The sequence below is a fragment of the Capsicum annuum genome, chromosome 5, assembly GCF_002878395.1.
Source record: "Capsicum annuum cultivar UCD-10X-F1 chromosome 5, UCD10Xv1.1, whole genome shotgun sequence".
NCBI lineage: Eukaryota > Viridiplantae > Streptophyta > Magnoliopsida > Solanales > Solanaceae > Capsicum > Capsicum annuum.
Window position 1 is genome coordinate 199,994,435 of NC_061115.1, and position 13,172 is coordinate 200,007,606.

Genomic DNA, 13,172 nt, shown 5'->3' on the forward strand with positions numbered 1-13,172 from the left:
ATCACTTAAAGTTTTGAGTTACAAAGAAAATGAATTTGATAAATTCATTATTTATAAGTTTTAAGTTACAAAGAAAATGTATTTGACAAATTCATTATTCATTAACTTTTACGTTATAGGTTCGTAAAAGAATGACATTTTTTATTTTAAAACATACATGAACCTATTAACTATTACTTAATTAATATGTTTCTCATGCATGAAACTTTCATCCTATAAATAGTGCTTTCTTTGGTTTGAAAAGACAAGCACTCAAAACGACTTTCCCCTTGAAAACACTAGAGAGACATTGATCAAATGGTGAAATCACCAATTCAAGAATAGAAGAGCAACATTCTTGAATGCTACTTGTTTTGTGGCTTAGTTGAATCCCGAAGATAGAGTTGTCACTTGTTCTTCCGTTTGCTCGTGGGAGAAACTCCAACTATCTTCAAGAAGCGTATTATCATGCCTCTAAGCCAAGCAAATTTTATTTTAAATTTCTTGTATAATTATCATTATTGTTCTAACAGTGTTCACGGTATAACTTCACAACGAGGAGAAAGAAATGTAAAACAGTTGAACTTTATCTTTACTTCTAAACCTTGACTTTCTTTACGTGATAGTTGAAAAAATTACATCAAAGAATAAAAATAATAACTAAATCTCTATCTCAAACTAGTCAAGATCAGCTGCCTCTGCCCGGTCCAAAAATTGAAAACAACAAAACTATACCACAATCCCATATTAATTGGGATGGGCTACATCAAAAATTGAGAAATTAAGAAAATAAACTCAAAAAATTGCTAGGACCATTAATTATATGTGCTTTTAGTTTTCAAAAATTTAAAGTGCCACAGGAGGAAGGAGCCACTTGGAGCCTTCAATATAGGCAAGGGAAATAAAAGGCTTTGCCTCTGCATCACTTAATTTCTTCACATATCCAACTCTATGATCCATTGCTGCTCCTGCTCCTTTGCAGTTATATTCCCCGTAATATATTGATCTGTAAATAATAATAATTTACATTTTATGTGTTGATAGTATTAAAAAAAAAATAGATGCACTTATATTGAGTATGGAATTTGAAAGCAAAAGAGTTTTTTTTATTCATGATCTAAAATAAATAATAGATATTTATGTGAATACAACTGTTTTATTAAGAATAACATAGAAGTTTTAAATTAAAGTATTTTTAAATATGAAAATATATTATTTTTGTAGAACATATTAAAATAAAACACACATCACATAAATTTAGATAGAGGCCGAAATACCAATATGAGCATATTACACTTACAAACTTTTTTTTAATTTGTTTGTCATATATAGTACTGAAAAAAGAAGAGTTGGTGACACTAGATAAATTTTGTAGCTTAAATATAAAGTTCGTCAAAGATTCTATTTATCGACATGTACATACTATCCAAAAAGAAAAAGGTATGTAAGAGCAATTTAGTAACAGATATTACACTTACAAACTTTTTTTTAATTTGTTTGTCATATATAGTACTGAAAAAAGAAGAGTTGGTGACACTAGATAAATTTTGTAGCTTAAATATAAAGTTCGTCAAAGATTCTATTTATCGACATGTACATACTATCCAAAAAGAAAAAGGTATGTAAGAGCAATTTAGTTACAGATTAACAATGATATTGATAACTAATTTTTATATATATATTTCATTTTGTAGTCTATACTTGCTGAATGCAAGAAAATCCAACAATAAAAAAATAAATTTAATTTAATTTTATATGTTGATAGTGACTTACTTGTCGTTTTCGGGTTTTCCATTATCAGACCATCCTTCAGGGTGAACAACATCAGTCATATCAGTATATGAAAAAACAACTCTAGAGAAAGGCTTCCATGCCCTTCCCAAGTATGCAGTTTTTCCAGTACCAGTAACCATACAATGCACAAATGAATATCCACTATCTACATTTGCTTCACCCCTTGCATGTGCTGTTATCATTGCCATTGGATCCCCTGGAATTACATGTAACTCTGTGTTCTGTATTTTCCAAAAAAAAATATAGAATAAAAGAATATTTCATTAAGTATGTTCTTCAAATGATCAGGTTATGTTAAGTTGAATTTGAACGGGTGAAATAAGTTGATTTAATAAAAGATAGGCTCAAAGCTAATTCATGCTGAAATGAGTTGGGTCAAGTAGGTTGGCTCAAGTAGGTTGAACAAAGGTTATATCCCAATACACCCAACTCAGTTACCAATTTTCTTTTTTAGTCTTCTTATAGTTTGTTTAATTATCAAAGACTAATATTTTCTTTTCATTATTAAGATCAAATAACATATCGAAAAAAAAAAAAGTTTTTCATGGATCAATTTAACAACAACAAATCTAGTACATTACCACAAAGTGGAGTCTGGAATTTTCATGAATTTGTTTAAGTAATTTATTTAATCCAAATCAGCACCAACTTTTGGTTGAGCTGAATCGTACGAGTCAAAATAGATTGAGTAAATAAATGAGTGAGTCATTCATTCGCTCAGAATTGAACAAATTGGACAAGTCATATTTGCATGAGCTAATTTTGTCATCCTTATCTAAAAATCAAGTTTAAATCATGAATCGATCTTAAGCAATTAAAAAAGGATTATGAATAAAGATTAAAAAGAATTGATTTTTCGTTTACCAGATATAAGGATTTGCCATTGCCAAAGATGAAATCAACAGTGCCTTCAATATAACAATCTTTAAAGAAATGTTTGCCACTATCATCACAAAATGTATCTTGAAATCCAAACATTTTACAGTTATACAATGATGCTTTATCTCCTCCTGTCCTCAGTGCTGCTGCTTGGGCCAATTCCCTTTTCCCATCTGGTCGTGGTGCAGAATTCTAATCACAAAAATTATATAAAGAATCAAATATATTAGACTTAACATTATGCCCAAAAAAAAACTATTGATATTGGAAGACCTAACGAATCAAGGAATTTTTTTTTTTTTCCTACCAATTGGGGCTCTATAGGGATGGTCTATAGGGTTTATAACTATTCTTCTTATTCTAACATGCTTAGCTAGTCAAGGTTTAAATTTTGTTCTACTCAAAATTTTCTGCTTCAAACCAATATCTTCCACTTGTTCGATTATTGTTGAACAGTTTTAGATATTAAACTATATTTCTTAGAAAGTAATTTTAATATGGCCGATTTTTTCCTCTTTGATAACCAATTTCGTAATAGCACCTTTTGCTTTAGCAAATTGTCTATCCCTTTTAGGGTGGGATGGGGTGGTGGGTCCAACTTCTTGAATCACATTACTATCTTATTTAAGAGTTTAAACTGGATAGAACAAAATTTTATTTTCTTAATTAAATCTCACTCTCCCACATACCAAAATAATTATATTTTATGTACGGACCCAACATGTTTTATTTTTTTATAATAGGTCAGAGACTTGAACCTAGGACCCCTACATGTTCTAATGTGATAATCTTATCTAAAAATATAATCTATTAGAGATCAGAAAACACACTTTTATCTTCTCAAATTATTGAAGATGGAATTACATAGCTGCTCAAGGATCATCGTGTAATTAGCATTAGGAAGTTTGTTAGAAGATATTTTATTTAGGTATTTGGTGATAGCTGTCAAGTTAGGCAGTTAGAGTAATTTAGTTAGCTAACTAGAAGGTGTATATATACATGTACTCTTTGATGTAAAGTTTCAGTTTTCAGAATAATACATCAAAACTTTCCTCTCTACTTATTCATTTTTGCTAACAAGCTAACTCTTATAGCCTGTGATCTCATTCAGAGCCTAACAATGGTGAAATCTAACATGGTATCAGAGCCACACGATCACCTTTGGTGATTCATTGATTCTGTTTCATATTTCACAAGCTTCGAAATTGAGAGCCCTAGCAATGGCAGTCGACAACACTTCTTGAAAATCTATGCCCCAATCATCCTCTGTTTTTTAGCCCAAGTGATAATTATGGTGTTGTTTTGATTTCTCTACAACTTACTGGATCTGAGAATTACTCTGTGTGGAGTCGTGCGATGCGAATTTCAATTCTAGGTCGAAACAAACTTGGATTCATCGATGGAACATACAAAAAGAAAAACTATGGTTCAAATTTAGCAACTCTCTGGGAAAGGTGCAATGCGATTGTTCTCTCATGGATAACAAACTGTGTCTACAAGGAACTCCTAAGCAGCATTGTTTACTCATCCTATTCTACTGTTGTGTGGAATAATCGTAAGGAGCGGTTTGATAAAATTAACGGTTTTCATGTTTTTCAGCTGCACAAAGAGATCGCAACTATTCATTAAGGTACTGATACTATCTCTGTGTATTTCTCTAAATTGAGAGAAAAATGGGTGGAATTTGATAGTATTGCACCAGTTCCTAGCTGTGATTGTCCGAAATCTCATGATTATGTTGATTTTATGCTTCTTCTCAAGCTCTTTCAATTTCTAATAGGGCTTAATGACTCATATGAGCAAGCTCGAGGTCAAATTTTGATGATGATTCCTGTTCCTTCTGTCAATAGAGCGTATTCTATGTTAATTGAGAGGGAAATCAAAGAAGCATTTCGTCAAACACATTGCCTACTGAAACTAATAAAATTACTGCTTTGCTATCACTTTGAAATGTGTCTGCACAGAGGTAAAATAGATATTATAATTCTTTTTGTGACTATTACAAGATGAAAGGTCACACAAGAGATGTGTGTTATAAATTGGTCGGTTATCGTAATGATTCAAGGTTTAGGAAGAAGGTGGAAATATGACTCATCCTGGACACTCTCAAGGTAACTTTCACACTGCTCATAATGCAGTCACACACTCTTCTTCCTCCATTCCTCACTACCACAGAGCTGACACTCATGATCAATTTGGGAGTAATGGGAGAAATTCCAAATTTAATAAAGGGAAATGGACTTCTAGGTTTGGTCGCAAACTTGAAAGCGATGAATGCAGTACTAGCACTGGTTCTAAAGAAAGTGATAATACTTTAGCTGACTGTGAGAAAGATGGCTCGTATGGTTTAGGTACAGGTGGAGGCTTTACTAAAGAACAATACAATCAAATTCTACATCTTCTTCACAAAGATGCAAAGCTGTCAGACTCAGCACCACAGGTGAATTCTATAGGTAATTCTGTTGCTGCACTTATGGTTGATCATAGCTCAACTGAGTGAATTGTGGACACTGGTGCCAAAAACCACATGACACCTCACTCTCATATACTTACCAACCTAAAGAACACTGCACCCTCACAAAATAAGGTGCAATTGCCTAATGGTACTTTTACTGATGCCACACACACTGGATCTTGTTCCATCTCTTTGGATACCACCCTCCATAATGTTCTACTTATCCCTAATTTTAAATTTAACCTTCTGTCAGTTTCTCAACTAACCAGAGCCTTACATTGTTGGTTATTATTCTTTCCTAATTTCTTTATTTTACAGGACCTCTACAGTGGACAGGTGAAGGGGATTGGTAAAGAGCATAAAGATCTCTACCTTCTACCTGTTCAAGCTCCCAATAGAGGCCCTTTCACTACATCAAAGTCTTTACATGTTCGAAATATTATTGATCCTACCTCAGTCCCACTCACGATTTGGCACCAAAGACTTTGTCACACTTTCACTTTTGTGTTGTCTCATCTATTTCCTGTTTCCTCTAAATTTAGTATACAAGATATTCATAATTGTACAGTGTGTGCACTAGCTAAACAATCTAGACTTTCATTTCCTTCTAGTACTTCTAGATCCACTTGTCCATTTCTACTTCTTCATGTTGATGTTTGGGGTCCATGTAGAATTCCAACTCATGATGGAAATAGACTTTTTGTCACTCTTGTTGATGACTATTCCAGAATATTATGGCTTTTTCTAATCAAATTGAAAAGTGATGTTCTTGTTGTTCTTCAAGATTTTCTTATCTTGATCAAAACTCAGTTTGGAGCTTGTGTTCATATCATTAGAATAGACAACGGTACAGAATTTGTAAATCATGAATATAGTAAATTGTTTAAGTCCTTAGAGATTGTCCATCAAAGAACCTGTATTCATACTCCACAACAGAATAGAGTTGCTGAAAGAAAGCATAGACACATATTGGAGGTGGCTAGAGCAACTAGATTTCAGGGTCATATTCCTCTCAGATTTTGGAGACACTGTGTCTTAACTGCTGCCTATATCATAAATAGATTACCCTCTCCTGTGTTGAAAGGTCTATCTCCCTATGAGGTATTTCACAAAGTCAAGCCTTCTTTCTAATATCTCAGAGTCATTAGTTGTCTTTGTTTTACAACATCCATTCCTAGAGGTGATAAGTTTCAACCAGGGGGTGTGCCAGCAGTTCATATGGGCTATAGTCAGTCCTTCAAAGGATACATCTTATATAATTTGCTAGATAAATGTTTCTTTATCAGTCGGGATGTCATCTTCAGAGAACATGTGTTCCCTTTCTCTCAACCATTTTCTACCTCTTGGCACCTATTCTCTACTTTTGAATCTGATGATAATATGTTTATACCTCAAGATCCACCAATCCTTACTCCAGTGACAGATGAGATTTCTCCATCATTACCTCAGGTTCCAGCTCCTCAAGTTGTTCCACCCATCATTCTTGATATGGTTCTTCCTACTAGATAGTCCCAAAGGGATAGAAGACCACCTATTTGGCAAAAGGACTATGTCATTGCCTCAGATCATTCCACAAAACCTTACTCTATTGATGAGTTTATTTCTTATGCACATCTCTCTCCTGCCTATCAATCCTTTATTGCAATAACATCAAATGAGATTAAACCAACTTCTTATAAGGCAGCTTGTTTAGATCGTAGATAGATATCTACCATGAAGGTTGAGATTTCAGCTCTAGAAGAAAATAACACCTGGAGAATTATTTCTTTACTTGCTGGTAGATCTGTTGTTGGTTGTAAGTGAATCTTTAAAATCAAGTACAACAATAATGGTTCAATTGAGAGATTTAAAGCCAGACTTGTGGTAAAAGGTTTCAGTCAGAAAGAAGGTCTTGACTACCAGAAAACCTTCTCTCTTGTATTAAAGATAGTTACAGTGAGGTCAGTCCTTGCAATTGTTGCAGATAACAATTGGCATGTACATCAAATAGATGTCTCAAATGCCTTTCTTCAAGGTGATCTCCATGATGAGGTGTATATGGAGTTACCTCCTGAATTTCAAGCTCCAACAAGATTTGCTGAGCAGAGGGAGAAACCAGTGTGCAGGCTCATCAAATCTCTTTATGGATTGAAACAAGCCCCTAGAGAATGGAATGTGAAACTCACTACAGCACTGATCAACCTTGGTTTTATTCAAAGTCAGTTGGACTATTCACTATTTACTAAAAAGGTTGGATCAGCTCTTATTATACTTTTAGTCTATGTGGATGATATTTAAATCACAGGGAATGATCTTACTAGCATCAATAATACTAAAGTAGTTCTTCACAAGATCTTTAAGATCAAAGATTTGGGAGAACTTAGATATTTCTTGGGCATTGAGTTTTCTAGATCAGAGAAGGGCATTGTTATGCATCAGAGGAAGTACTCATTGGAGATCATTTCAGAAACTAGTTTAAGTGCAGCTAAACCAGTATCTACTCCATTGGATCCTAACACAAAGCTTACCACCAAAGAATACGATGATGTGTTAACAAAAATAGTGATGATCCACTGTTGACAGATATTGGAAAGTATAGGAGGTTGATTGGTAAACTCTTTGTATCTAACTATTACCAGACCAGATATATCATTTTTTGTCTAGACATTGAGCCAATTTCTAAATCAACCTAAGAAATCTCACTGGAATGCTGCTTTAAAGGTTGTGAGATATGTAAAAAATAGGCTGGATTTGTCATACTATTTATATATAAGAAACTCACTGTATTTTGTGATGCTAATTGGGCATCATGCCCAAACACAAGAAAATTTGTATCTGGTTTTCTAGTTAAACTAGGAGATTCTCTAATTTCATGGAAATCAAAGAAGCAAGGGGTGGTGTCAAGGAGCTCAACTGAGGCAGAATACAGGAGCATGTCAAACTATATAGCTGAGGTGGTCTAGATAATAGAACTACTTAGAGCATTGAAAGTTGATATAGATATTCCTGTCACTATCTATTGTGACAACAGATCGGCTATGCAAATAGCTGCTAACCCAGTGTTTCATAAAAGAACCAAGCACATAGAACTTGATTGTCACTTTATCAGGGAGAAAATACAACCAGGGAAAGTGGAAACCAAATATATATCAACCAAGGAGCAATTTGCAGATATACTTACAAAGGGACTAGCTAAGTCACAGCATCAGACATTGTTATACAAACTAGGAGTGCACAATATCTTTGCACTCATAGTTTAAGGGGGAGTATTAAAGATGGAATTACATAGCTGCGCAAGGATCATCGTGTAATTAGCATTAGGAAGTTTGTTAAAAGATATTTTATTCAGGTAGTTGGTGACAGCTGTCAAGCTAGGCAGTTAGAGTGATTTAGTTAGCTAACTAGAAGGTGTATATATACATGTACTCTTTGATGTAAAGTTTCAGTTTTCAGAATAATACATCAAAACTTTCCTCTCCAATTATTCATTTCTGCTAACAAGCTAACTCTCATAGCCTGTGATCTCATTCAGAGAATGGTGAAATCTAACACAAATTCTTATCTTCGGCGCACTCATTGTTCTCAACTCAAATTATGTTCATTATGAATCTGCTGACTTTAGATCCTGAATTCTCTTCTAATGAAGCAAGAATACTTACCACAAAGTTGATATTAACAGCACTGAAGTATTCAGATTCAACAATCAATGTGGCACTTTCAACAGTGTTATATTCTTTTGCAGTTCCATGAAATATAAGATTTGGGACATTTTTAGGGTCTCCATATAATGTTATGAAAGGTTTTGACCTTTCAATTTTGACTTTTTCTGTGTAATTTCCACCTCCAATCCAAATAATCACTCTTCTTGTATTCCCTGCTGGGATGCTGTTAATGGCTTCTGTTAGTGTCTTGAAATCACCACTTCCATCTACCCTCACCTTCAACGTTCAAACGTAAATTCAAAATTTAGAATCAGTAAATTTAAATTCTACTAAAGTTGGCATTAATCTCAAATTGAAAACTCTTACAAAAATATTGATTTATATCATACGGAAAAAAAAATACAATAAAGAGCTAGTACTCTCTCTTCGTTTTATTTTACTTGAAGATGTTTGAATGCATGTGGGAGTACAATGGGTTTGTTGTTGTTTATGTTTGAATGTGCATGAAGTTTAGAAAGGAAAAAAAATAAAATTTCTATCTTAACATTAACATTTATATAGTGATCAAATCATGTCATTAAGGTAAAGCAGAAAGGTTAAAACTAATTTTTTAAATATATAAAAATGCCTGTCTTTTTTAATAACTAAAATGAAACTATCACAGATTTACGTTAAATGACCATTTTTTAATCCACTATTTAGATTTTGTCCCTACTTTTTTTAAATTCGTCGTGCAAATGTAGCCCCTGGACCGGCAAAATATTAGATTGTACGTTGTCTAAAGTATCATGACTAATATTTTCTCATAAGATTTTTAGTTTACTCAAAAAAAATATGTAGAACGCAACCTTAAATTTGGTAAATTTCAACAGAAATAAGAGAATTGACCATTTGCTAAACAACTATCCAGAAAGGAACAATCGACGAAAATGCAATATGGAAGCATGAAATATGTTTATGAATAATCTACAACAACAACAATGCGGTATAATTTTACAAGTAAAATTTGGAGAGGATGGTCCGTACGCAACCTTACCCTTTATTTATGAATAAGCTAAGAGGAAAGAAATTTAAAAAAATATATGTAAAAAGTCACCTTAATGATAGTTTTATTAGCCTCAGCAGCTACAAGGGCAGGGTCCAAAGTGCCCTTTCTTGTATCTATTGGCTTAACATTGGCATCAAACCAACTATTTAATTGTGATTTATCAGCTGGAATTGGTACCAAATCATCAGAAAAAACTCTGGGGATGAAAATAAGAATGGTTAAAACAATAGTTTCAATAGCAAAAATTGTGTTTTGTCTAGACATTTTTTTGATTAATTTCTTGAATTGAAATTGACGTTTTTATTAATTTTTACTATACAAATTTACTAAGTGTGGATATTTATAGAGTAAGAAAGAGGAATTAGAGGTAGATATTAAATTAAAATTAGTGGGAGATAATTTAGAGATAAAGGAAAGAGAAAATAACTATGTGGTAACACTAAAAAGGGGCATATGGATGATGGGATATTATTGAATTCTTGAAATTTTTTGCATGGTTTGTTTTGCTAATAGGTAAGTATTGGAAGGCAATACGAGTACTACGTTAATAGATGGTTTTTATTTAAGGTTGTTATAATTTATAACAATTTGGTTACGAGCACTTGCGTTCTAATTCTATATATATATATATATTGATAGTGTAAAAATATATTTACGCAATCAAGTTATTTATTTATTCAAATTTGAGTGCTACCTCTAGTTTCTCTTGTTAAACAAATTTAGAAAATAAAACCAAACCCACTTTCCATTTCAAGAAACCAAAAAAAAATATGGCTGGAAAAAACATTATATTTGTTGTGGAGACAATTATTATAACTATTATTATTTTCAATATTATTGGAGTATTTTGTGATGACTTAGTCCCAATACCAGCTGATAAATCACAATTAAATAGTTGGTTTGAAGCAAATGTTAAGCCATTAGATGCAAGAAAAGACACTTTGGATCCTGCCCTTATAGCTGCTGAGGCTAATAAAACTATTATTAAGGTTATTCTTTTTACACATATTTGTGTCGAAACTTGTGAACGTTTTATCTAAATATTTAAATTATGAGAGAATTTTAGATTTTATTGTTTTATTTTATATTATAATCTTCAAGATGCCTTCCACATGCGAAACTGGTATTTTTAAGGACGAAGTACGTTGATTTAATAATAGGTGACGATTAAATTTGATCATGGACTTGTGCGTGCAATAATATACATGTTAAAGTGCGCAACCATATTTCTTTTTCTCATAGATTAATTCATAATAAAAATATTTGCTTGTTTTTCTTATTTTCTTTTTGTGTTTGATCCATTCACCAAAACTATATCGTCTATTGTGATGAATTTAACATTATCCCCTACTTTGTATATCGATACAAACAACTTGTACATAAAGGGGGACATAAAACCATAACCTCTGACACATATGATTTTTAATCATGTATTTTTCTGGTATATAAATGAGAGCCTATATCCGTAATACTTTTATTTATTTAATTATATATCAACACGCCCCTTATGTCCGAACAATTTTTATATACTTTATTACCACACTTATCTGCCTCACGTGCATGCTCGAAAAAATTCTTTCTCTAATAAAGGGTGTTGGTGAGGTTTGAACTCAAAAAAATTTTCTCCTATGATATCATGTCTAAATATGTGATGATCTTATTAATAAGACAAAGTTATTTATTAATTATATGTGTAAAAAAGTCAATTCTAATAGAATTTAAAATTTACCACTCTAAATTCTGAATTTACCTAACTACAGGTGAGGACAGATGGAAGTGGCGATTTCAAGACACTGACAGAAGCCATCAATAGCATTCCAGCAGGGAATACTAGAAGAGTAATTATTTGGATTGGAGGTGGAAATTACACAGAAAAAGTCACAATTGAGAGGACAAAGCCTTTCATAACATTATATGGAGACCCTAAGAATGTCCCAAATATTATATTTCATGGAACTGCAAAAGAATACAATACAGTCAATAGTGCCACTGTGATAGTAGAATCTGAATACTTCAGTGCTGTTAATATCAACTTTGTGGTATGTATTCTTTCTTTTATTTCTAATTAAAATAAAAATAAAGTAATGTTATCATGATTTCAAGATTCAGAACGAGTTGATTTAGAATGAATATCATCTTATATATATTGTTCTAGTCAAGTAGGGGTGGGCATCGGTCGGTTCGGTTCGGTTTTGTATGTTATCGGTTCGGTTTATCGGTTTTCGATTTTTAAATATGCAAAACCAATAACCAACCAATAAGATAATTTTTATCGATTTTCGGTTTTTCGGTTATTGATTCTTAACGGTTCGGTTTTCGGTTTAACCAATAAGAAAAATACTTATAAAATAGAACCCATCTGGATCAAGTAGCGAAGGCGGTCGACGAGGGAAATGGAAACAGAAATGGGTCGGATAAAGAAAGACAGCAGAGGATTCAGTGGAAGTAAAGGCTTCAGTGGGAATTCATAGTTCAAGAACTCCATCTCTGTATAATCTTTCAACCTAACTCTTTTAAGATATGAATGCTTCAGAAATTGCATAAAACAAATGATTTACTTGATCAATATAGTCAGGGACTCCCTTGCTTCAAGAATGTTTTTCTCGTTTAAGAAATATTGCACTTACATAGGTGTTAGACTATTCACTGTATTCAATGACTAATTTTAAGAAAATATATGACTTATAACAAATTATAGCTAGGATATGTGGCTTACCAGATGCCCTAGAATATTTTTACCTTGTTCAAGCTTTTCGAGAACATCTATATCTTCCTCAATCTTAGTGAGTACAACCATCAATCTTAGTCTCTCGGTAGATCAGGGGGTTCGGAGGTCTGATTCTCAAGATTTGTACCTGAGGAAATTTACATCTACCAGTTGTCAGGGGGTTCGGGCATTGTATAATCTCCCTCCCTTCGTTAATTATCAATGGAGGAGCAAGTTATATGCAAGATTAGGAGGTGGATTCAACAAATTCAAAGAGGGTTTCTTATCAGGTGGATGTATCTTTTCTCAATGGACTGAATCCATCTTTTGTAGCATCAAAACGATAGATTTCACCTACATACTGGAGATTTCAGTTGGAACAAAGAAATGGTTAACAGGTACACAGAGACAGGAAGTAGAAAGGAAAAATAATTAGGAAGCTTACTAGATGAGGTTATCAACAACACCAGTGGGATGGTATTGATGATCCGAAGACGCAGCAGCTCAAGTTGTTCATTGACAAAGAAAGTCATGGAGATGCAGCGGAAAGGGAAGAAGATGAAAGGGATTTTCTTAGTTTCTCATTTCAGAAACCCTACTAGATATTTAGTTGATATATTTGGATATGATGAGTCAAGTTGGGTCGGGTCAGTTGACCCTTGGTTAATA

The 13,172-nt window shown here is 33.0% G+C and overlaps 2 protein-coding genes across 2 annotated transcripts in view; one reads left to right on the top strand and one right to left on the bottom strand.

Moving 5' to 3' along the window:
* Nucleotides 1-548: 548 nt before the first annotated feature.
* On the bottom strand, nucleotides 549-10,111 carry LOC124898978 (pectinesterase 1-like). The gene is made up of 5 exons (XM_047413328.1): nucleotides 9,845-10,111; nucleotides 8,746-9,024; nucleotides 2,638-2,844; nucleotides 1,753-1,994; nucleotides 549-985 (listed from the first exon to the last, which is right to left on the bottom strand). Exons 1-5 carry the CDS (start codon nucleotides 10,058-10,060, stop codon nucleotides 826-828), a joined length of 1,104 nt encoding a protein of 367 aa, XP_047269284.1. The 5' UTR covers nucleotides 10,061-10,111; the 3' UTR covers nucleotides 549-825.
* A 300-nt stretch (nucleotides 10,112-10,411) lies between these two features.
* The window catches only part of LOC124898979 (pectinesterase 1-like), an 8,442-nt gene continuing 5,681 nt past the window's right edge, over nucleotides 10,412-13,172 (top strand). Inside the window, exons 1-2 of the mRNA XM_047413329.1 lie at nucleotides 10,412-10,785; nucleotides 11,557-11,835. Coding sequence (XP_047269285.1) covers nucleotides 10,567-10,785; nucleotides 11,557-11,835 — 498 coding nt within the window. The 5' untranslated portion in view covers nucleotides 10,412-10,566. The remainder of the gene's footprint in view (nucleotides 10,786-11,556; nucleotides 11,836-13,172) is intronic.